This window comes from Hippocampus zosterae, chromosome 9 (genome assembly GCF_025434085.1).
Source record: "Hippocampus zosterae strain Florida chromosome 9, ASM2543408v3, whole genome shotgun sequence".
NCBI classification, from domain to species: domain Eukaryota; kingdom Metazoa; phylum Chordata; class Actinopteri; order Syngnathiformes; family Syngnathidae; genus Hippocampus; species Hippocampus zosterae.
This window is the reverse complement of record NC_067459.1, coordinates 6,210,832-6,232,950: the sequence shown is the minus strand read 5'-3', so window position 1 is coordinate 6,232,950 and position 22,119 is coordinate 6,210,832. Positions and strand designations below refer to the sequence as shown.

Genomic DNA, 22,119 nt, shown 5'->3' with positions numbered 1-22,119 from the left:
TGTGCGTCTGCGGTTTTGTTTTATATTCGACTTTAGCTAGATGACGTAAAACCAGAAACCCTTCAAAATAAATGTTCTGCATTACACACGAACCGTCTTCCACGTTTTCGCAATTATTAAATCAACGTCAATGCAATAAAACGTATGTCCATCTGTTTAGGAGTACAATTTACTGACACTTGGATCCATGCAAACCAATGTAATACGTACAATCACTGACTTCAGGTTCATTGTGAAAATCTTCCCACCGGAAAATCTCCTTGGAGCTTGCGAGCGATGCGAACCTCAGGTCCATACGCAATAATGGCAAACAGACGGCAACCATAAAGTGACAATTATAATCTTGAAACGACATTAGGAGGAACCAGCCCCGTGCCCCTTTATCGCTTGTCCATGTCAGGTATGCTACGATGCAGCTTGGGGAGTCCCATTTTCATCGACGGAAAGCCCGAAGCGCCGGTCGACGTTAGCCCAAATGCTGCGTTCAATGATTGTTTAATGGCAACTTTGTGGACAACGGCACATTCGTGCATAGGCCAGCGTTGGAACTTTATTTTTGCATGTTTACGTAGTTTTACACATATTTGAACACCCGCCGTGACAATAGCAATAATATTATTAATAATAATAACGTAAATATAGCTATGATTTGTTGTTATTGACGTCAACGTATGCCTCTCTAATAACAGGCTAGTCAATTTCGGGAGTAGGCAGCAACCCTAGAAGGGCGAAATGTTACATCTTTGTCGTTAATCACCGTCGCTTTCATTTGATCTTTATCAAAATCGACTCTTCTGGGAGAAAGATTAGCATGCTAGCTTTAGCTCAGGGTGGGATTTTCTTTGCAGCGCAAGCAACTCCCTCACTCCTCGAAATAGCCAAGCTTAACCCACCGCGTCATTGCATGTCCTGTCGTGAAGGCAGTGTCATGAGCGGATGGTATGTTGTTCAATATTCTGGCCACGACATGGGGTAGACACCTTTCACACTTTCATGACATTCAATACGAAAACCGGATCACACATTTTCCATGCGTAATTTAACGAGGCGCTGGTTTCGTTGACTGTAACACCAAAACGGATCGCTTTTGAATATTTTTAAGTACTGTAATGTACAAATGTCAACATTTAAGACACCTCGGTGAAGAGTTAAGATGCGAATAAAAACCTTCACATTAAAATAAGAGCTCACTTAAGGGTCAGGCGTGTCCACACTTTTTGGACCGAAGATCTACTTTTTAATCAACTAACCTCCCGGGATCTACCACTACTGGCGCGAACAACTTCCGGTGACGTAATTACGCACCATCGTAAATTCAAGATTTACCTGCTTTATTTTATCTTTAAAACATTTTTTGGTGAAAATAAGACTGATAGGATGATTAGGCTGCAGCGGACATTAACACAAAAAATATATTACTAACATGTACAAAGACACACAACTGGTTGTTTTGTTTTTTTTCTCCTCGACACTCCTCAGATCTACTTGGGACCTGTCTTAGATCTACCGGTAGATCAGGATCGACCTAATGGGCTCCCCTGGTTTAGGCACTGTTATATACTGGTGATTAATCACTTTTTAGCTGTGTATAGTTTTGTATAGTTTCACTAGCTCCATTTGTTAAGTTGTTTATGAAGGGTTCAACATTTGCTTATTTGTGTAAATGTGCAAATGAGTTGGCATGCAAAATATAGCAAATTTCTCTGTAATAATATTTGTAGTTAAAAAGTAAAAACTTTTTATGGGTTTTTGTGTACCAAAGTCTTCAATCATATGTAAAATCACAAAACGTGATTAATTCATACATTTTTATTGAGGAACGCAGTTTTTAAGTGTCTGCTCTAAGGCAATTTCCCCTCTTGAACACCAGTTCCCCTGCCTGAGAAAACACTCATTCCGTGCCAGTTGTCAAAGGTCTGGCAATGACATAGATAGGTATAATCTCCATCCAACAAACCCATAACATTCAATACAGTTTGTTTCCATCTAAACACAATTTGGCCTGGCACATCCAAATAATGACACCTTCCTGTATTGGTCACATTATTATTATTTTTTTTTGAGTTAAAGCAATACAAGCATCAATACAGCGTTTTACACTTGGACACTCGGCACAGTGCTGACGCACCAGTGTTGTTTGTCCCATCACTACTTTCAAGTGCGGAGTGTATGGCAGTACGCGTAGGTGGAGAGCACCCCAATCACTTTTTTAAGTTGGTCGTATTGTTTGTTTGTTTGTTTATTGAACATGTATAGAACATACATACAATACAACAACAGATTGACAAAAGTGAAGGCAAGTAAAAATTATAAAAGGAAAAAAAACAGACATCATCACAGTTATATGTTCAAAGGAATAGGAAGAAGTACAAAGCTTATCTAGTCCTACCCATCCCTCCCCTATTGGGAGGGAGATGGCCTTTTTCTTCCTCCACGTGTTCATTTAATTTCAGGTAGTGAGGACGTTGGTTATCCAAATACAGGCTGGAGACGATGAACAGTTTCTTCAAAGCTTTTATTCGCAGGGTATTCCGGGCACCAATGAGTTACAGACAATGGCTGCAGTGGTTACAAGCGCAAAGACACATATTTATATCATCAAAAGGGTGGTACCGACATTATGATGCGGCATCGGGACTTTAGTTTCTCCGAAACCGATTCTTAGCTTGTATCAACTGGCGCATTCTGATGCTCTGTGCGTCTCCACAAAGTCTCCAGTAAAAAGTTAACTGATGAGTGCCTCAAAGACGCAAAGTTTCACTGCGTGCATGAGAAAGTTATACAGGCATGACTATACTCTATATGGTCATAAGACATACTTCAATTGTTTGTAATAATGCTGCATTTCCATCTCATGTTACAGTTGCTGGTTCTTGGCAGTGTTATGGATGAACTATGAAGGCCCAATTACAAGTCACAGGTATAGTATTCTGTTTTTCTTTCACGTTTTTGTTTTTTTTTTGGCCTATGACGTTTAGCTCACGGATCAGCTCTCAGCACTCAAATGTCAAGATGAGGGTTTGAACCACAAGTTTGGTGGTAGTTACAAAAGCTTTTTATATTTATGATTTCTTTTTATCTATTAAGTGTAAAGAGTTCATCGTGGTTCATGATGCTGCCCCGCCCCAAAAACATTTATGCTGTTGACACTACTATGAACCGAGTAGGCTGTATGCATCCTTTTGGGCTGTGCACACTTTCTCTCTCTCTCTCTCTCTTTCTCTCTCTCGCTCTCTCTCTCTCACACACTGTCCATCTTATTTCAATATACAGTAATAGTATAGACTCAGGGATAGAGGTACGCAAATAGAGATATGGCCAATATAGCCATGAAATATTCATCCATCCATCCATGCATTTTCTGATCTGCTTACGCTCAAGGGTTGCGAAGGGGTGCTGGAGACTATCCCAGCTGACTTCGGGAAGTAGGCTGAAACGGTTGCTTGCCAATTACAGGGCACACAGAGACGAACAACCATCCACGCTCACACTCACACTTTGGGACAATTTAGAGTGTTCAATCAGCCTGCCATGCATGTTTTTAGAATGTGGGAGGAAACCGGAGTGCCCTGAGAAAACACGCAGGTACGCGGAGAACATGCAAACCCCACACAGGAAGGCCGGAATTGAACCCTGCACCTCTGCACTGTGAGGTCGATGCACTAACCAGTTGACATTTTCCTACCTGTAATATAGGCAAGAAAATGAAAATTTGACAAACAGTATGTGAAATAAAGGGTTAGCTGATTTCCCCTAAAAATAAAGTTGGGCCCTTCCTTTGGCAGCAATGATGAACACTAGCTCAGTGATATGTGGCTTTCTGTACAGCCCGCATATTGCTGAGCGGGCATTAAATCGACCCTGCTGAATGGAGAAAATGTCCTTTAAAAAATGGCCAAATTAGCCCTCAAAACTCATTCACTCCCAAAGACGTTATTAAACGTCTTTTCAGACTTGGTTCAGAATTGGCTGGTACTGAATGAGTTAGAAGGTCCATAAATAAAAAGCAAGTGGAAGAGTGGGAGCCCTGTGTAGTCGATTTAAGATTCAAACTATGAATAATAAGCTTTTATTTCAGCTGTTTTGAACTCTGATTACAAGGTGATGTTTGGTATCCCTTCCCAGTTCTTTCTGCCAAACTCAAGGAAAACAAAAAGAACTGGTTTGGTCCCAGTCCGTATGTAGAGGTAGCTGTGGACGGCCAATCAAAGCGGACAGAGAAGTGCAACAATACACACAGTCCAAAATGGAAGCAGGCTCTCACTGTGTAAGTATTTTTTTAACACCTGTCTTTTTAGCACGGTCTACTCTTCATTGTTCAAACCTTTGTCTCAACATGCTTTCCTTTGCTTATAGAATCGTGACACCTCTCAGCAAGCTGATATTTCGCGTGTGGAGCCACCAGACGCTGAAGTCGGACATCTTGTTGGGAATGGCCACTCTAGAGATCTGCGACACCTTGAAGGCCAACGAGCTGAAATGTGAGTGCTTGATATTTGTCTGCGCAAAGGAGTCGATCTTAACCCTTGGAGGTATGAAGGGGGAGCTCAGACTTAACTGATACAGGATCTATCTAAGTGTGGACCCGTTTCTTGACAATGGCTATCTATCAGCAGTTTATCATTCACTCATTGCTCAACCCACCTCATAACACAAGAGGAACCTAATTTATTTGGGCCTGGAATTTTTATAATGCATTGGTGTAATTACCCTGAGATACTGGCCCTACCTTAGCTCTTGTCTCAACTTGTGTGTGTGTGTGTGTGTGTGTGTGTGTGGATTTGCGTGAGTGTGTGTGTGTCTGTGTATATACTTTACTTTCTCTGTGTACTCCGGTTTCTCCCACATTACAATTTAAAAATACAAACGTTTTAATTGTTCAGAGTAGTGAATAAATGTGAGTGTAAATGCTTTTCTATTTGCGCCCAGCGATTGTCTGGCGCGTAGCCAACAGTATACCCTGCCTCTCGTCCTAAATCATCTAGGATTGTCTCCAGCTCACTCTGATACTAATGACGAATTAACAGTAAAGAAAATACATAGATGGAAGACTGTGCATACTGTTGTCTTCTTACACCTAATGTATAATAATACAAAAATAGCTTGATAATTAAATGGTGTACTGTAACATGGATGGTAAGGTATGAATATAAGGTTGCGTCCTATTTGTCTGTGGTTGTGTGGTCCTCAGTGTGCGAGGTGGTCCAGACATTGCAGCTGTGCTCTGACAGAGATTCCCGGGATATTGTCGGCGACCTGTCTGTCTGTCTGGATGGCATGCATGTGGACCCAGAAGCCTTTTCCGCAGCAGAGAGAGACCATGGTGAAAAGATTATTTTACTACAACTCCAAAATATAGCAGACAATGGTCCATTTTTCATTCATAATAATAGTCGGTTGTCCACTGCTTTGCAAAGTTCATTGCTGCCACCTATAGGACTAGAGTGGAATATTATGGATGTCATATTTTGTTATTGGGGTTGCAGTTTGCAGAAGTGCATAACTTGTACTTCTCTTTTGGAATGAAGTTAATTGATCAAAATGTTAGAAACACGCTCAGTGTAATGCAGTCCAATTTGAAGCCACTGCAAACAAAAAGCCTCAATAAGTAGTTGAAGAAAAAGTTCCTTCTTTCTTTTCATTGCAGCGTCTCTCCTAAAAGATGGCGCGAGACCAAATGGAAATACTGGCAACAGGTGGGGATTTTTCTTTTATAAACAAAATACTTTTTGGGGAGCAGGCATTCAGGTATAAAATCAATAAAAAAAATACATTTTCCGTAATATGCCCCCTTTAAGCAAATAATCAACGCTCATCACAACTTTATATGCAAATATTTTAGGGCAAGCAGAGACGCATCACCCTCCAGTGACTTGGATGAGTGGGTCATTGTACCTGATGCTCGCACCGTCAATGGCGCGAACTCCCCTTCCCATTGTCCAGGGGGCACCAGTGGCTCTCGCCGCTCTCGATCGGCCCGGCCATCTTCTGCTCCTGGTAAACCTGCCGCCTCACCAAGTACAGTTTTACAATCGCACGATTAAGCTATAACTTTTGTTTCAACATTTTTCAAAGTTTAAAGCAGCTCTAATTGTATGCTGCTGATCCTTCCAGTTTCCTCCAGCAGTTCTTCTCCAAGCGAGTTAAGCGAGGGCCCAGCAACTGATGCTTCCTCCCAGGCATCCATCAGCGCGGGTTCGGATCAGCACATTGACTCAGGGGCAGTGCGAGTGGCAGCGGGAGCTATAGCAAGGGCTTCTACGGCGAGTGGTACAAAACCAGCTGCCCTGTCAACACCTGCCACAGTTGCTCCCAGAGTCTCGCCCATTAGCAGCGGCCCCTTGCCACAAGGGTACAAACATCTCTCACTTACACTATTCATGAAAAATGAAGGATATTCCGTTTTTGGGTGAAATTTCCGGGTAAACATAATATAACCCTTTACAAGCGAACTGAATTTTAATGACTCCTAACCTTTGATTGCATGTCCAACTGTTCAATGTTTCACTACTTTTTGTGGGGTAATGCATGTTCTGCCTTGGGCTTGACATTCAATCACTGACGTGTCTCGTTTTGTTCAATGCAGTTGGGAGCAACGAGTGGACCAGAATGGACGCATGTACTTTGTAGATCACATTGAGAAGAGGACAACCTGGGAACGACCCGAATCGCTGCCAACAGGGTAAGACTTGCACCTGACAGGTGAAACTAAAGTCTCGCACGACAAGTGCTGCATCGTTCACGTCCTGGGTTTGGTCAATCAGATACCATAGATGACTGTGCGGTAAAAAAAAAAAAAAACATCATCTGTTTTGTGAAGCGAAGCCATGATTGTGATTACCTGATCCCTGTGCATCTGTTACCCCTTTTCCACCTTGCAAAAAAACAAAAAACTTGGTGCTCGTTCTGCGCCAGGGCCATGTTCTTAAGAAGAACATGGATGGTTTTCCACCGGCATAGAGCCAAGTAGGAGCTACGTCATTACGTCATTGTAAAGCATTCAAACGTCACTACCAGTACTTACATCGACATTGACCCAAGAGCGCCTATGCTATTGATAATGATAATAATAATAATTATTATTACTACTACTACTTCTAGTAACAATAATTCTCTGTAAGCATCTGCTAGGCAACTTGGCAGAGTATCAATTATACTTGAATGTAGTATACAGTGGGGCAAATAAGTATTTAGTCAACCACCAATTGTGCAAGTTCTCCTACTCGAAAAGATTATAGAGGCCTGTAATCGTCAACATGGGTAAACCTCAACCACGAGAGACAGAATGTGGGGAAAAAAACCTCAGAAAATTACATTGTTTGATTTTTAAAGAATGTATTTGCAAATCATGGTGGAAAATAAGTATTTGGTCAACACCAAAAGTTCATCTCAATACTTTATTCAGATTCAGAAAACTTTATTTATCCCCATTGGGTAATTTGGATTTAACAGGCACACTCTGCACAAGAACATGAAAAACAATGACGAACATGGGATACAGTGCAAAGGGCCTGTCGGTACTCGCCGTATGTACAGCGCCCCGAGATCTTAGTTGAGAAAGTAAAATGCTCGGGAAGGAGAGGGAAAAAAAACATGCTTGAACTATCCTCTACTGAGGATATTTTAAGTTAAGACCCAGCACATCAAAAGCATATTACAGTTACAACAAATCACAAGACATAACGTAATGAGGGGGTGGATGGATGGGGGCGGAGCGCGACGCGGCCCGACCGGCGAGCTGCCAGTCCATTCCAGCGCTCAGCAGATAAGTTCACGTCGTGGGGAAAAAACAGGAACAATGAAGGCGGTGATGACAAGGGTGTGTATGCGCCTGTGATTGTCTGGCTGTGTGTGCGTGTGAGGCCGCAGCTGCTACGTCAAGGTCATAGACAGTCCTGGCATATCAGTCTATGGCGAAGAAGGAGGGGTTGAAGGTAGGGCACTAACTTCCATGCATGCGTTCATCCAGGGGAAAGGTCGAGATAGCAGATGTGTTTGGAACGACTGCGCACAATTCCAGACAGCCTTGAGTCCGTGGTCTGTGTCACTTCAATGGCGCCGATCAGCCAAATCCACGATTTCTTCTTCCTGAGCGCAAATCCCAATTTCTCAAAGTTGTTCTCCGTCTTACAATGACGCTCCAAACCATATCCATTCTGCGGTTGAGCTCAGTCACCGCTTGAGTCTGAGTGTTGGTCATCCGCACCGTGCCATCCAAAAAGACGGGCAGCTTCTTCACTTCCAATAAAGCTGCTACTGTCGGTTGAATTTTTCGATAGATCAGGACACTGCTAACACCAAACGGCAGCACACCTGCTATCAGAAGGCCGATAATGTAGATGTCTTCCACATCCTCAACGGACAGTATTGACAGGCACATCATTCTCCGCTTCCTCCAGGGATCTAGGTTGTATCCGGCAGCAAATGTCCCGAGGGGCAAGTAGGCTCCCCACTGCGTGCTCTTCACATCGAGAAAATTTGGTCGATGGCATCGAGAGACCAGCCAACCAATTCCATGCTCTGTTTTTAGGATGAAAATACAGCAAGGAGGCTAGGATAGTCAGACATGGAGAGCACATAGAGTGAGTGCCGAGCAAGGGGGGCAGGAGCAGAGCAAAAAAGCATTCGCCTTCGTCGAGAGCCAAGCAGAAAGTGATGTACCGTTTGTTGGCAATAACCGAGGCCACACGTTTTCTGTAACTCTTCACAGGCTTTTCACACACTGTTGCTGGTATTTTGGCCCATTCCTCCATGCAGATCTCTAGAGCAGTGATGTTTTGGGGCTGCCGTTGGGCAACACGGACTTTCAACTGATTTTCTATGGGGTCGAGATCTGGAGACTGGCTAGGCCACTCCAGGACCTTGAAAGGCTTCTTACGAAGCCACTCCTTTGTTGCCCTGGCTGTGTGTTTGGGATCATTGTCATGCTGAAAGACCAAGCCGCGTCTCATCTTCAATGCCCTTGCTGATGGAAGGAGATTTTCACTCAAAATCTCTCGATACATGGCCCCATTCATTCTTTCCTTTACACAGATCAGTCGTCCTGGTCCCCTTGCAGAAAAACATGATGTTTCCACCCCCATGCTTCACAGTGGGTATGGTGTTCTTCGGATGCAATTCAGTATTCTTTCTCCTCCAAACACGAGAATCTGTGTTTCTACCAAAAAGTTCTATTTTGGTATCATCTGACCATAACACATTCTCCCAGTCCTCTTCTGGAGCATCCAGATGTTCCCTAGCGAACCACAGAAGGGCCTGGACGTGTACTGGCTTCAGCAGGGGGACACGTCTGGCAGTGCAGGATTTGAGTCCCTGGCGGCACATTGTGTTACTGATTGTAGCCTTTGTTACTGTGCTCCCAGCTCTCTGTAGGTCATTCACTAGGTGCCCCCGTGTGGTTCTGGGATTTTTGCTCACCATTCTTGTTAGCCTTTTGACGCCACGGGGTGAGATCTTGCATGGATCCCCAGATCGACGGAGATTATCAGTGGTCTTGTATGTCTTCCATTTTCTAATAATTGCTCCCACAGTTGATTTATTTACACCAAGCGTTTTACCTATTGCTAGTGATGGGTCATGGGTCATGGTGCATCATTACGTCACGTGATTGACGCGTGAACTACACCGGCGCAGTTTAGACTGCATCGGCTGCTTGGCACAGTCCAGGCTGCGCCACTTAGTCCAGGGGGCGTCGACTCAGTGCAGGGGGCGTTGACGCAGCAAAAGCCTGCACAGTGTATCTAAGGAAGTGCGTCTGGCGACACGATGCCGACTGCCGAAACAAGCCAGACCTCAACCTCGCTCGAATAAAAATATATGTTTGGGCAATACGGAAAACACACTGATTATCAGAAAAAATGTGTCCATCTGACTTCGAGCGTCATGTCGGCTGTCGTATAATAGGCTATTGTTATATGAGAAGTGCTTTATGAACGTTTGTACTGTACGTCATACTCCATTTGATTGAGAGGTCAGGTCCCACCTATAAGGGGGAGTTCCAGAAAGTGACTGCGAGTGAGCACACCGCATGTTTGATGACTCCGCCACGTTGTTATTAAAAGTCACATAAAACGTAAACCTTGTCTGCTGACCATCATTACATTGGCTAGGCTAGCTTCCGGACAAACACAAATTGTCCGCTGTGTAGAGCCATTTTGATCTCCCTTTGGAGAATAAGGTATTTATTAAAATCTCCTTGTCTCACCAAGTGCCTCTCGGATTTTTGACGCATCTTATTCCAATGTGTGTGTGTGTTCTCCACAACGGGGGAAATAGCATTCATTAAACGCAACAGACTGAAATTTAAAACACTGGAGCATCTTATTTTTCTAAATCAAAATTTGTGACGACAAAGCCCACAAGCACCTTCATTCACATGGTTTTCACATTATTGAAATGATACATTGAATGATACAATATGAATGTATGGATGTGAATGATATTGTCAAGGGTCAATGTCATCTTTATTGTCAAATATGATTTATGTATGACATGCAGCATAGATGAAATTTCTTCCTCTCAATCCTCAGTGCATATATGTATGCAAACATGCTGTGCATTAAACACACACAGCTAAGAAAGGATAGCATCTAAACTGTATAAAAAAGACATGTAATCTGAACAGTATAGATAATATAAACAGCATAAACAATGGCGCTTGTGGCTATTGTGGGTAGAGTCAGGTAGTGCATTGTATACACTTCATCATCAAATCAGTCTGTCCAGTCTGTCAAGTGGGTTGGCTGCAGGGATATTGAAGGTCCAGCAGGTGGCAAAGGTTAGTGACACAGTATCAGCACAGTATCAACACAGTGTGTCATTGTGTCGACACGCCTCATGAGGCCTCATAGACCCATCACTACCTATTGCACATTCAGTCTACCCAGCCAGGTGCAGGTCTACAATTTTGTCTCTGGTGTCCTTCGACAGCACTTTGGTCTTGGCCATTGTGGAGTTTGGAGTGTGACTGACGGAGGTTGTAGACAGGTGTCTTTTATACCAATAATGAATTAATACAGGTAACGAGTGGAGCCTCGTTAGACCTCATTCGAAGAAGTTAGACCTCTTTGACAGCCAGAAATCTTGCTACTTTGTAGCTGACCAAATACTTATTTTCCATTGTAATTTGCAAATAAATTATTTTAAAATCAAGCAATGTAATTTACTGAGTTTTTTTCCCCACATTCTGTCTCTCATAGTTGAGCTTTACCCATGTTGACAATTACAGGCCTCTAATCTTTTCAAGTAGGAAAACTTGCAACAATTGGTGGTTGACTAAATACTTATTTGCCCCACTGTATAACAGGCAGGGACATGCAATCAGCAAAAGCTTGTATCTTTCTTAATCATTGTAGATGGTGGTGGAAAAAGGAAGAACTGGTGCTAACCTGGGCACTAGCCCGAAACTAGCACTAGCGCGGTGGAAAAGTGCCTTGTGATGTCATTTTCAGTGGCCAGCAACCAGCAAAATGGACACAAATGTGTGGCTTTAATTGCTTAACTCATATTCCAGACAAAATAACAATCAGAATGCCGTGTTGAGACTAGTGGGGCTGCATAGAACATATTTTTTGTTAAGAACATTTCTGTGTTTACTTCCCCTTTAGATAAAATAAAAGTAACCTTTATTTGACCCACAGTAGGTCAATTCATGTGGTAAAGCAAGCGAAATTGTCAGTCAAGTAGTCATAAATAAGGTTGAAAGTACTCATTTACAAACTATGCATTCTCCTTTATTCAAACTTGCATGTGTCACATGTTAAAAAACAGCACACTTATGTAGAAATGGGAAACATTGTGCAGGTACAGGGACTGTATACCACACTGGAGGTGTATTCTAGTTGTAGCACTTTTCTTCAAGAAATTGTGGCCAGTAATATGATTAAACCTAATGTGTGCACAGGTGGGAGCGCAGGGTAGACCCCATGGGCCGTGTGTACTTCGTGGATCACATCACCAGGACCACCACATGGCAGCGCCCCACGCAGGAGTCGGTGCGCAACTATGAGGAGTGGCAGCACCAACGCAGCCAGCTGCAGGGAGCCATGCAGCAGTTCAACCAGAGATTCATCTACGGGGTGAGAAGAGGTGGACCCTTAAAAATCAAAAGCCCAAATTGAAGGAGTTGAGATGTTAAACCATTTTGTGCGTGCGCGCACGTGTGCGTGTGTTTTGTTGTTCTTTCAGCTCCAAGACCAATTGGCAGCTACGTCCAACAAAGAGTTTGATCCAATGGGCCCTCTGCCACATGGCTGGGGTAAATACTCGTCATTTCTTGTAGCATTAGTTTCTCAGGTCTTCATCACTTGCAAAATATTTTGAAATGTGTTTCTCCTTTTTTTTTTTTTTTTTTTTTTTGGTCACAGAAAAGAGGACAGACACAAATGGCAGAGTGTATTTTGTCCATCACCCGACTCGGACGACTCAATGGGAAGACCCCAGGACACAAGGGTGAGTGTGCATGGCGGTACTGCTAATCTGAGCATAGTTGCTGCACACGGAAGGACGCGGCCAAACTATCGCGCAGTGAGCAGTTTTGTTGGGATCCAAAATTGAACTGCCGGTCAATGGCATTAATCACAAAGGTTGCAGCCCCCAACCCCCTGCAAAAAGAAGTACCAATTAAATTTAGATATACTGTTTTACAGCAATTCTTAACTACGTACAGTATATTTATACGTTCAGACGCAAAAAGTAAAATGCATGAGTACAGTCAACAAATGCAGTCAACAGTCTCTCAAATATCCACACTCTTCTTTTATTTCTTCACCGTCTCCTCATTTCATGCTACTGTGGCTGGGCAATATGCTTTTTCCTCAACAATAGTGCCAAAGTTATTCTCAGTTCAATTTTTTTTTAAAAATAGAGTACAGTGTGTGTCCTTGCATTTTTTAAAAAACATATACAGCATTGGCATTTCCAGGTTATGTTCCACTTTTCTCCTCTTTGGCATGCCTGAACAGTTACTGAATCCTCCATATTTAGTCTCAGCAATGTTTGAACATTTTTAAATGTCATGCGGTATTCCTTCTTGGGTTTTGTTTGGTATGCCGAAACTACTGACACATGATGTAAAGTCAATGATAGAATGTAAACCATTCGGCACAATGTTATCATTGGTGTGCTGGTACTTTTTAGGCTGCTGAATGACAAGCCTCTGCCCGAGGGCTGGGAGATGAGGTTCACTGTGGATGGCATCCCTTACTTTGTGGATCACAACAGGCGAACCACCACCTACATTGACCCTCGCACAGGCAAATCCTCGCTGTGAGTTGTCTGTTAAGCAGTCGTAGACCATTGGTGTCTTTCACAGGCTAAAACAGTTCTACTGTTATTCCCCAACAGTGAAAACGGACCGCAGATTACCTATGTCAGGGACTTTAAGGCCAAAGTGCAATACTTCAGGTTCTGGTGTCAGGTAAGAAAGGCAACTCATTAGGCAAATCAATATGTTTCACTCAAGCAAAGACACAGCCCCGAAAAACATTTATAAACATCACTGCTAATGAATTTCAGAAGTAAAGCAGAGAAAACACAAATGGCTTTCCAAAATCACTAAAAGAATATTCAAATAGATTAACAAAAGACGCATTTAAAAGTAAAGGATATAAATAAAAGTATTCATAAAATTACTAACAGCAACAACAACAAAAGATTACAAAATATATTAAAGACCTCAAAGGAAAAAACTAAATGTTTAAGATGTATTTAAAAGCATTTACACTTGGGGCTGATTTTTATTTTTGTTGGTAGCTTTTTCCGTTCGCTTGCAGCAAAACGGCTAAATGTAGCTTCACCATGTTTGATTTGAACTCTGGGTACCAATAATGGACCCAAGTCTGCAGACCTTTGAGCCCAACTAGGTTTATATTCAATCAGTATTTTTTTTAATGTATTCAGCTCCCAGACCATTCAGTGATTTCAAGACCAGCAGCAGAATTTTAAAATCTATTCTGTAGCTAACTGGCAGCCAGTGTGTGGTCAAAAGGACCAGAGTAATTGTTTGAACTCTTAGTTCTGCTCAGAACTAAACCTGCAGCTGTTTGATACGTTTTTGAGGGAGTGCAGTCTGAAGACCGTGACAATAATCAAGTCCACTGGAGATAAAAGCATGAATAGGTTTCTCCTAGTCTCATAGGAATATGCAACCCTTCAGTCAGTATATGTTTTTTAGCTGATGAAAGGCTGTTTTGGTGGTGCTGAAAGTCAAGTCCACGTCTGTCAGCATCCCGAGATTTCGGACTTAGTCTTAGATTTTAAAAGACAATGACTCCAAGTGTTTTCTAACAGCAATCACCTTTTCTTTATTGCTGAAAACAGTTACATTTTGTTTTAGTTTAGCTCAAGGAAATTTTGGTTCATCCAGTTGTTGGCTCTAGATCTTGGATGTTTTATATGTCTCCATGCTCTAACAGACTTGATTCAATTGATCAGGATCATTATCCAGATTCTGCAGAACTTGCTGATCATTTGAAACAGGTGTGTTGGAGCAGGGAGACATCTAAAACATTCAGGATACTAGCCCACGAGGGCGGGAATGGCCCACCTCTGCTCTCCACTTGAGAACAACACATTAATTGAGCTGTCATTTGGGGACATAAACACGGCTGTGTGTCATTTGCATAACCGCAATAACAAACAATGGTGTTCTGACGCATTTCATCCAAAGGTAACACGTAAACTTCCAATTGCCACAAAGTAAGTGCTTGCCTCCAAGTAGAACCTAATTACTATTTTTATGTTTTTATTCCCTCAGCAACTGTCAATGCCACAGCACATTAAGATTTCTGTCTCCAGGAAAACCTTGTTTGAGGACTCATTCCAACAGGTAATGAAAATAATCCTTTACACCATCTTCTTCTAATCGGGCTATTTCTTTCAAAGATCATGAGCTTCCATCCTCAAGATCTGAGAAGGAGATTGTGGATCATTTTCCCCGGGGAGGAAGGTTTGGACTATGGCGGCGTAGCTAGGTAATTTCCACTTGGTCTTGTATCAGTGAGCAGAGTGAGCACGATTGCACTCTGTAGGATTTATTCGTCCATTGTGTCTCCACATCCAGGGAATGGTTTTTCTTGCTCTCTCATGAAGTGCTCAACCCCATGTACTGCTTGTTCGAATATGCCGGCAAGGACAACTACTGTCTGCAGATCAACCCCGCCTCCTACATCAACCCCGACCACCTCAAGTACTTCAAGTTCATTGGGCGCTTCATCGCCATGGTAACTGCAGCTCAGTGTTCCATCACTCTGAAGTAGGGACAGGCAGTAATTGATGAAAAGAAAAACAAAAAACATACATTTGGGAATTTTTAGAATTTTTATTGACATTAGATGGTAGAGAAGAATTGACTACATTGTTTCTAAAATGTTCAATAAGCATGAACCCCATTTGACGGCAGAAGTGCAAGCCAGGACAGAAACGGCCTATAGCTCAGGGCTAAAACGGTTCCAAAAGAAATTTTAGTAAAAAAATGGTGCTCAAGTAAAGAAACAGTGACCTGCTGACAAAAAAAAATCAACAAGCAGCTTTGGATGGTCAGTTGCCAAGCTGAAAAGACCATCTGCCAAAGTTAGAAGGGAAAGGAGCCTCACTGCATTTAACATTCCACTGCATGTATTTAATAAGAAAAAATGTTAAAAGGTCTTGCACATTATTTTTTACAGCCTTTTTAGCAAGCATATTCATCCATTTTTTAAATGGCTTACTACTGTATCAACAAACAACCATTCACTGTCACATTCACACCTGTGGTCAATTTCCAGTCTTCAATGACCCTAACATACATGTTTTGGAATCAGAGAGAACCCCAAGTCCGCCGGACCCGAGATTCATACACTGAACATCAGAACTGTGAGCCAGATGTGCCAACCACTTTTCACAGTGCTTCCCTAATTGTGTTTATTTTGCCTTTACATTAGTACAGCATAATTGTACTAATGACTCTTAACACACTCAAGTGAGGTTTGTATGGTTCACAAAAATCAAAATTTTGATGCTCAAAAATAGATAATTTCATGCCCCTATGGACCTCTTTTGACAATATTAATCTGCTCGTTGAAACTGTTACAATTGACTGTTCCTGCCTAATTTTTATACAGGTAGGGCTCTATTTTTGTCGACAGCACGTTTTTGTGCCAGGCCAGGTCTGGTTTAGCATGTTTGGTAATTTGGCAGACCGCACTACGTCTCTCTGGCAGACTTGAGGTTTTTTTCCTTTTACACACCCCAGGCAGACCTGAAATGCCTCTTTCTAACCGGGGCTTGTCGACGAAATCATCAAAAGAAAAAAAACAAACAAAGCATCACCTATGCACACATTAGGCTGCATGAAAATAGGGCACGTAATGTCAATTTTTCATATTTCTCTTTATTATTCATAATCAAGCCATGAAATTGATCTTGTAAATGTATTCACAAGCCCATGTAATAAATGAACTTTCTTTTTCCCCTATCTGTCGTCATCTTAGGCTTTGTTCCATGGCAAGTTCATCGACACAGGATTCTCGCTGCCCTTCTACAAACGCATCCTGAACAAGCCTCTGGCCCTCAAAGACCTGGAGTCCGTGGACCCCGAATTTTACAACTCTCTCATATGGATCAAGTAGGTTAGGGTGCGGGGGTCTCTAATTTTGAATGTTTCTCGATGGCGTGGGTTGACAGCTGATGGAAATGCATGGAATATTCAACAGTCTTTCATTATTTAGTTTGCCTCCATAATTGTAGTTACACTTTATGGATTTATGTGAACTATTCTTGTATCACTTATTGGATTTTGTCGTTAGAACATTATAAACAAGCTAATGTTATGAAGCGTGGGTTTCCAAGGGATAACAACATAGAAGAGTGCGGTCTGGAGATGTTCTTCTCCGTGGACAAAGAGATCTTGGGTGAGGTCACCACCCACGAGCTCAAACCTGATGGCGGGAATGTTCAAGTGACTGAGGAAAACAAGGAAGAGTATATTAGGTGCCATTATCACACTCCAGATATACACCTTGAAATTTGACGCTAAGCTCAAGGTGGCAGCACATTTTTACTTTGCATGCTGACGCCAGGTTGGTGGCCGAGTGGAGGCTGTCCAGAGGTGTGGAGGAGCAGACCCAAGCCTTCTTTGAGGGCTTCAATGAAGTTCTGCCGCAGCAGTACCTTCAATACTTTGACGCTAAGGAACTAGAGGTATTTTGGTATATCGTCGCGAATGAGTTGTGAAGTCTTAACTCCACATAGGTTTTGCTCACTTTGTCCACTCGCTTGCTGTCTTTAGGTGATGCTTTGCGGAATGCAGGAGATCGACCTTGTGGACTGGCAGAGGAACACCATCTACAGGCATTACGCTCGGACCAGCAAGCAAATTTATTGGTTCTGGCAGGTCAGTGCTGTGCTCGGCTGATATACATATACTGAAGCATATGTCCTCAAATAGTAGCTTCTTTTTCTTCATAAAAGCAAGGTTTATTCTATAGAGTGTATTTTAATGACTTTAGTGAAGACCGGCAGGCAATTCTGTAAAACCAAGAAATCGGAATGTGCGGCGGAGTTCATTGTTGCATTGCTGTCGGCCATCCCAAAGACAGTGACGAAACGGCCCCACTCAGCCGGTGCTTTAAAAGCGCCTCCGAAATGATTCTGAAAATCGTTTTCATTGGAACCACTTTGACCCAAAAAACGTTGAATGGAAAAGCAAACACTTGAATGGAAAAGCAAACACGTACTTAACACCCATGTATCTCAAATCATAATTACCCACCACCACCCCCATCGAAATGAACAGAAATACCATTACCGGTAATCTGTTTCAGCCGACACAAGCATCCATCCATTTTCTAATCCGTTTATCCTCACAAGGATTGCGGGCGGGCTAGAGCCTATCCCAGGTGTCTTCGGGCAGTAGTCTTTTGACAGGCAGTAGGCATCCTGAACAGGTTGCCAGCGACTTGCTGGGCACATAAAGACAAACAAACATTTGCGCTCCTTTCTTTGCTGCTGTTTGTCCGTGTAAGCCACCAATAGCACTCTTGGATGCAATGCTGTTCTGACAATGCCCCCCAAAATCTTGGTCTGGCTTCATCAAAGGCAGAACACCTAGACTGGTTGACCTAACCTCACAATGTCCTTTTTTTTTCTTTAAAAGCAGGCCTCAAAAATGAATTTTTAATCATATTCGACATCGGCCTTGCTTGTAAATCAATCTTTGGTGCACATATTTAGCTGAACAAAAATGCCAGACATTTTCAGACGGTCCTTTATCCTGACATTTGGAAAAAAAATGAATCGGCACTGGGCATTAAATGTCTGGACTCTTAAAAAGATATTAAAATACATCTTGAGAAAAATACCCACATCACTCTGAGCTTTCAGAAAATCTGATTGGTTAGAAATGAGAGTGCTGTGTGTGTGGATGTGTGTTTGAGGCCAGCACTCGGCCTTGGGCGATTACATTCATATGGCAAGGAGCAATCGGAATCAGATTAGATATACATAAAATTAAATGAACCCACAAATGACTGGATGATGCGCAGCCAAGACTCACACAAATGAAATTAAGATAATATACTGTTGGAAATAAACACCAATGTGTTTGTTTACAGTTTGCAAAGGAGATGGACAATGAGAAGAGGATGCGACTGCTGCAGTTTGTGACCGGAACATGTCGCCTACCCGTCGGCGGCTTCGCTGACCTCATGGGTACTTTGTCACGTTCTCTTTGTTTTTTATTTTTATTATTTATTTGCTTAATTTACATTTTCCATCTATTTTTCAATGAATAAATGAAGGAAGCAATGGCCCGCAGAAGTTCTGCATCGAGAAGGTGGGCAAAGAGAACTGGCTTCCGCGAAGCCACACGTGGTACGTCCGTCTTCTTATTTACTTACATACTGATAATCTGTCTAAGTCGTGCGGTTTTCCCCCTCCTTACGATCAGAATCAAATAAATGATTATCATGAGCAATTATCCTGTGGCCTGGGGTATTGTAAAAGTGAATTTTGTTTTGGCCCGTGGCACTATGCTACCTCTCACAGGTCAGTGTTGGTACAACTACGCACATAGGACTCGGCTGAGGAAGCTCCCACTGCTGTCGTCATTTTAAGTTGCCCAGTGCACACATACCAATACTTTGATGAATTTGAGCATTCTCTCCCTACTCTTGTGATCAAAGTTATCAAAGTCTTGATAATTGGATGTCGCTGAAGATTATCCTAATAGTATGGGGTGTGTTCTGGGTGGTATCATCGTGCCTTTCAGTAGGTCAGTTTATGGTATTACGTCAGACATCCGGTATGGAGGAGCATTGTCGCAAGAGAGATTGTTTTGTGATGTGTGCGATATGCTTTGTGAGTCATCTATTGTACATCACACGTGACATTTTTTTCCAGGTTGTGTCACATTAAAGAAAAAGGTTATAATAGTGAAGATCATAATGTTTGTACCTTGCTTGAGATCAGGGGTGACCAACCTTTTTTGACGGAAGGTCTACTTTTCGATCAACCAACCTCCCACGATTGCCTCATTACCGCACACGCGCATATACGCACGCACTTACACACGTGTGCCATGATAAGCAACAGCCACAAGGGCTCCTAAGATGTACGAAACAGATAAATAAAGTAGACACAAGACTTTGTGAGTTTATGAAAAGGAAGTGGGAGACCTGACGCGGAGGCACGGGACATAATTCTGCAGCATGTTAAGTGCAGAAGCTATCGTACGTACGTGTAGCCTCAGTGAATTGTACACGAAACAAACTCTGAATGAGAATAATAACAATAAAAGCTGCAATTGCAGACTGCTGACAGCTAACAACTTCCGGTGATGCAAGTGACGGGACACCTATGGGTGACTTGCTTTTTTAAATTATATTTTATTTTGGAAATACTTTTCGTGAAAGTGAGACTGAAAGGATGCTCAGGGTGCAGTGTGCACTAACACAAAAAATATATCATATGAATAATGCGCACATAGACACACATTTTTGGGGTTGAGTTTTTATTTTTTTGATTGTTTGTTTCCCCTCTACACCCCTCACAATCGACTCGGGACGAGTCCGTGAGCTACCGGTCAATCACTATCAACATATTGGGCACCCCTGCTTTAGAGTTTTGTTGGTATGAATATTGGTGGACAATAACAAAAAAACTGGAAGAAAACATTGTCCTTATTAATTAAAAATCAAATGAAGTTTAGTTGCTGATGGTGTAGTGCAGGGTTGCCCATTACGTCGATCGCGATCGACCAGTAGATCGCGGACTGGTCCCAAGTCGATTCAAGGAGTGTAGAGGGAAAAAAAAAAACATACATTTGTGTCTCCGTGTATGTTAGTCATGTATGTTTTGTGTTAATGCACACTGCACCCTAATCACTCTTATCAGTCTAATTTTCACAAAAAGTATTTAAAAAATAAAATAAAATAAAGCAGGTCATCTTTAACCTACGGTGACATGTCACTGCGTCATCGGAAGCTGTTAGCGCTCAGCAGTCTGCAGTTGTAGCTCGTGAGTTGTTGCGCTATATCTTTTATTGTTATCATTATTTTCAGTCAGAGTTTGTTTCGTACAATTTACCGACGGGGCAGGCAAAGAATGGGAATCTTTGCACATCTCTCTATGTGCTCTGCTTCTTAGTGACAACCAGTTCAAGGTTTAGTCTGCCTTTCAGGAAGTTATTTACCGTGTGACATCATTCACACTAATTTCCTTTTCTGATAATCGAGTTGTTTTTATTCTTCTGTTGTCCCGCCAAGCTTTAATCGCCTGGACTTGCCACCTTACAAGAGCTACGAGCAGCTAAAGGAGAAACTCATGTTTGCCATCGAGGAGACAGAAGGTTTCGGGCAGGAGTAACCACAGCATGCTGCACCTTTTTCCTCACGTCTCTACAGCTGGGAGCTCCTTTGATTCCAAAATCACATCGTCTGTATACAATCACAGTTGCTTCAAAAGTTGTTTGAGACCAAATAAGACAATTCTCAAGCTACTCCCTTCATCGGCTCTGAAGTCACAACATTATGATGTGCGAGTGCAAAACAGGCGAGATTCTTCGTCAAGACTATGCTCTCAGATTTTATTTTCAGATTTTATTTATTCTTTAATCTCAACAAAAGTGTTCTGATGGGACTGATTTTAAAGATGTAGCACAGGATGTTCCTTCTGTTTTTTTTTTTTAAATAACTGTCACTTTTCATTTCCCTGTTTTCTTGAATATGGTTTGCACATGAACTGTGAACGGCAAAGACCGTGTGATTGTCCTGGAGAGAGTTTATTTTTTTAAAGTGCAATAGTTTTGTATCTCTACCAACAATCATCCTGATCACTTTACAAGCTAAGTTTCAACTTTAATGTGCCAATTTGACTCTGAATAATTTTAGGTGTGTGTTTAGCTTGTTTTTATTTCATAGGACCAAACTTTGCTCAAAAAGGGACACCTCCTATGTAATATTTTGGACCTTGTAATCTGTGGATATATTGCAAATACTTGGCCTAAAAATGTTACTTAAAATGATGAAGTGGGAACAATCCTGTGGGATCCGATTTGTAAAATAAGTCCTATTACCACTGAGTGATGGCAAAGTCTTTTGTGTAAGTCTATAAAATAGTCCTAGATAGATAACCAAGAAACAGAATCATGAGTATTTAATGTGTTCAGTGACTAACACAGTTGAAATACACTTGTTTAATATCTAAATACATATGATTCACACAAGTCGTGATTCTTTTTGTGATTGTGGTTTGAAAGTATAACACGGGCGGCTCTAGTTTTATAGGGCAACGGGTATCGCTATTGGGTCAACCTTACATGCAATTTGCGAGTCAGCCATATTTAGAAAATACACAACCTCCACCTCCCCCATAAACTGTTAGTAACTATCAGATATCTATGAAGTTTCGTACCTAAAAAGTTCACCTGCATAAATCCCAGTGACTGTGTGTGATGCTTGATTATGTCAGGGCCACAACATGAGGTACACCTGCACGTCTTTGATAAGAGATTTTTCCCACCTTCATGTTAATTATAGCATTAGCATGATGGAATATCTTTATACAGTACACCATTGCAATCATTAGTCAACTATGGCATGTCAATCAAAACGGCATAAAATATATATACTGTTGTATATATAA

General features: G+C 42.0%; 1 protein-coding gene across 2 annotated transcripts; it reads left to right on the top strand.

Annotated features, from left to right (window-relative positions):
* The first annotated feature begins 246 nt into the window (after positions 1 to 246).
* itcha (itchy E3 ubiquitin protein ligase a) lies at positions 247 to 21,832 on the top strand. 2 transcript variants are annotated; one of them, XM_052075095.1, is made up of 24 exons: positions 247 to 400; positions 2,864 to 2,920; positions 4,126 to 4,267; positions 4,357 to 4,481; positions 5,192 to 5,323; positions 5,648 to 5,696; positions 5,843 to 5,997; positions 6,115 to 6,352; positions 6,587 to 6,682; positions 11,903 to 12,077; positions 12,187 to 12,256; positions 12,366 to 12,450; positions 13,138 to 13,266; positions 13,345 to 13,417; positions 14,756 to 14,827; positions 14,884 to 14,972; positions 15,062 to 15,221; positions 16,470 to 16,603; positions 16,828 to 16,968; positions 17,058 to 17,178; positions 17,267 to 17,371; positions 18,591 to 18,687; positions 18,777 to 18,849; positions 20,742 to 21,832. In XM_052075095.1, the coding sequence occupies exons 2-24, from the start codon at positions 2,896 to 2,898 to the stop codon at positions 20,839 to 20,841; spliced, it is 2,586 nt and encodes an 861-aa protein (XP_051931055.1). In that variant the 5' UTR covers positions 247 to 400; positions 2,864 to 2,895; the 3' UTR covers positions 20,842 to 21,832. The 2 variants fall into 2 exon arrangements, with proteins under 2 accessions (XP_051931055.1, XP_051931056.1); XM_052075096.1 differs by lacking the exon at positions 247 to 400 and adding an exon at positions 446 to 939.
* Positions 21,833 to 22,119: the final 287 nt, after the last annotated feature.

Bases quoted from the DNA above. Each gene is read 5' to 3' on its own strand.
- itcha (XM_052075095.1), top strand. From the start codon at position 2,896: ATGAAGGCCCAATTACAAGTCACAG. The intron at 14,973-15,061 runs GTAATTTCCACT...CTCCACATCCAG, and splicing joins GACTATGGCGGCGTAGCTAG to GGAATGGTTTTTCTTGCTCT. The intron at 18,850-20,741 runs GTACGTCCGTCT...TGTCCCGCCAAG, and splicing joins CTTCCGCGAAGCCACACGTG to CTTTAATCGCCTGGACTTGC.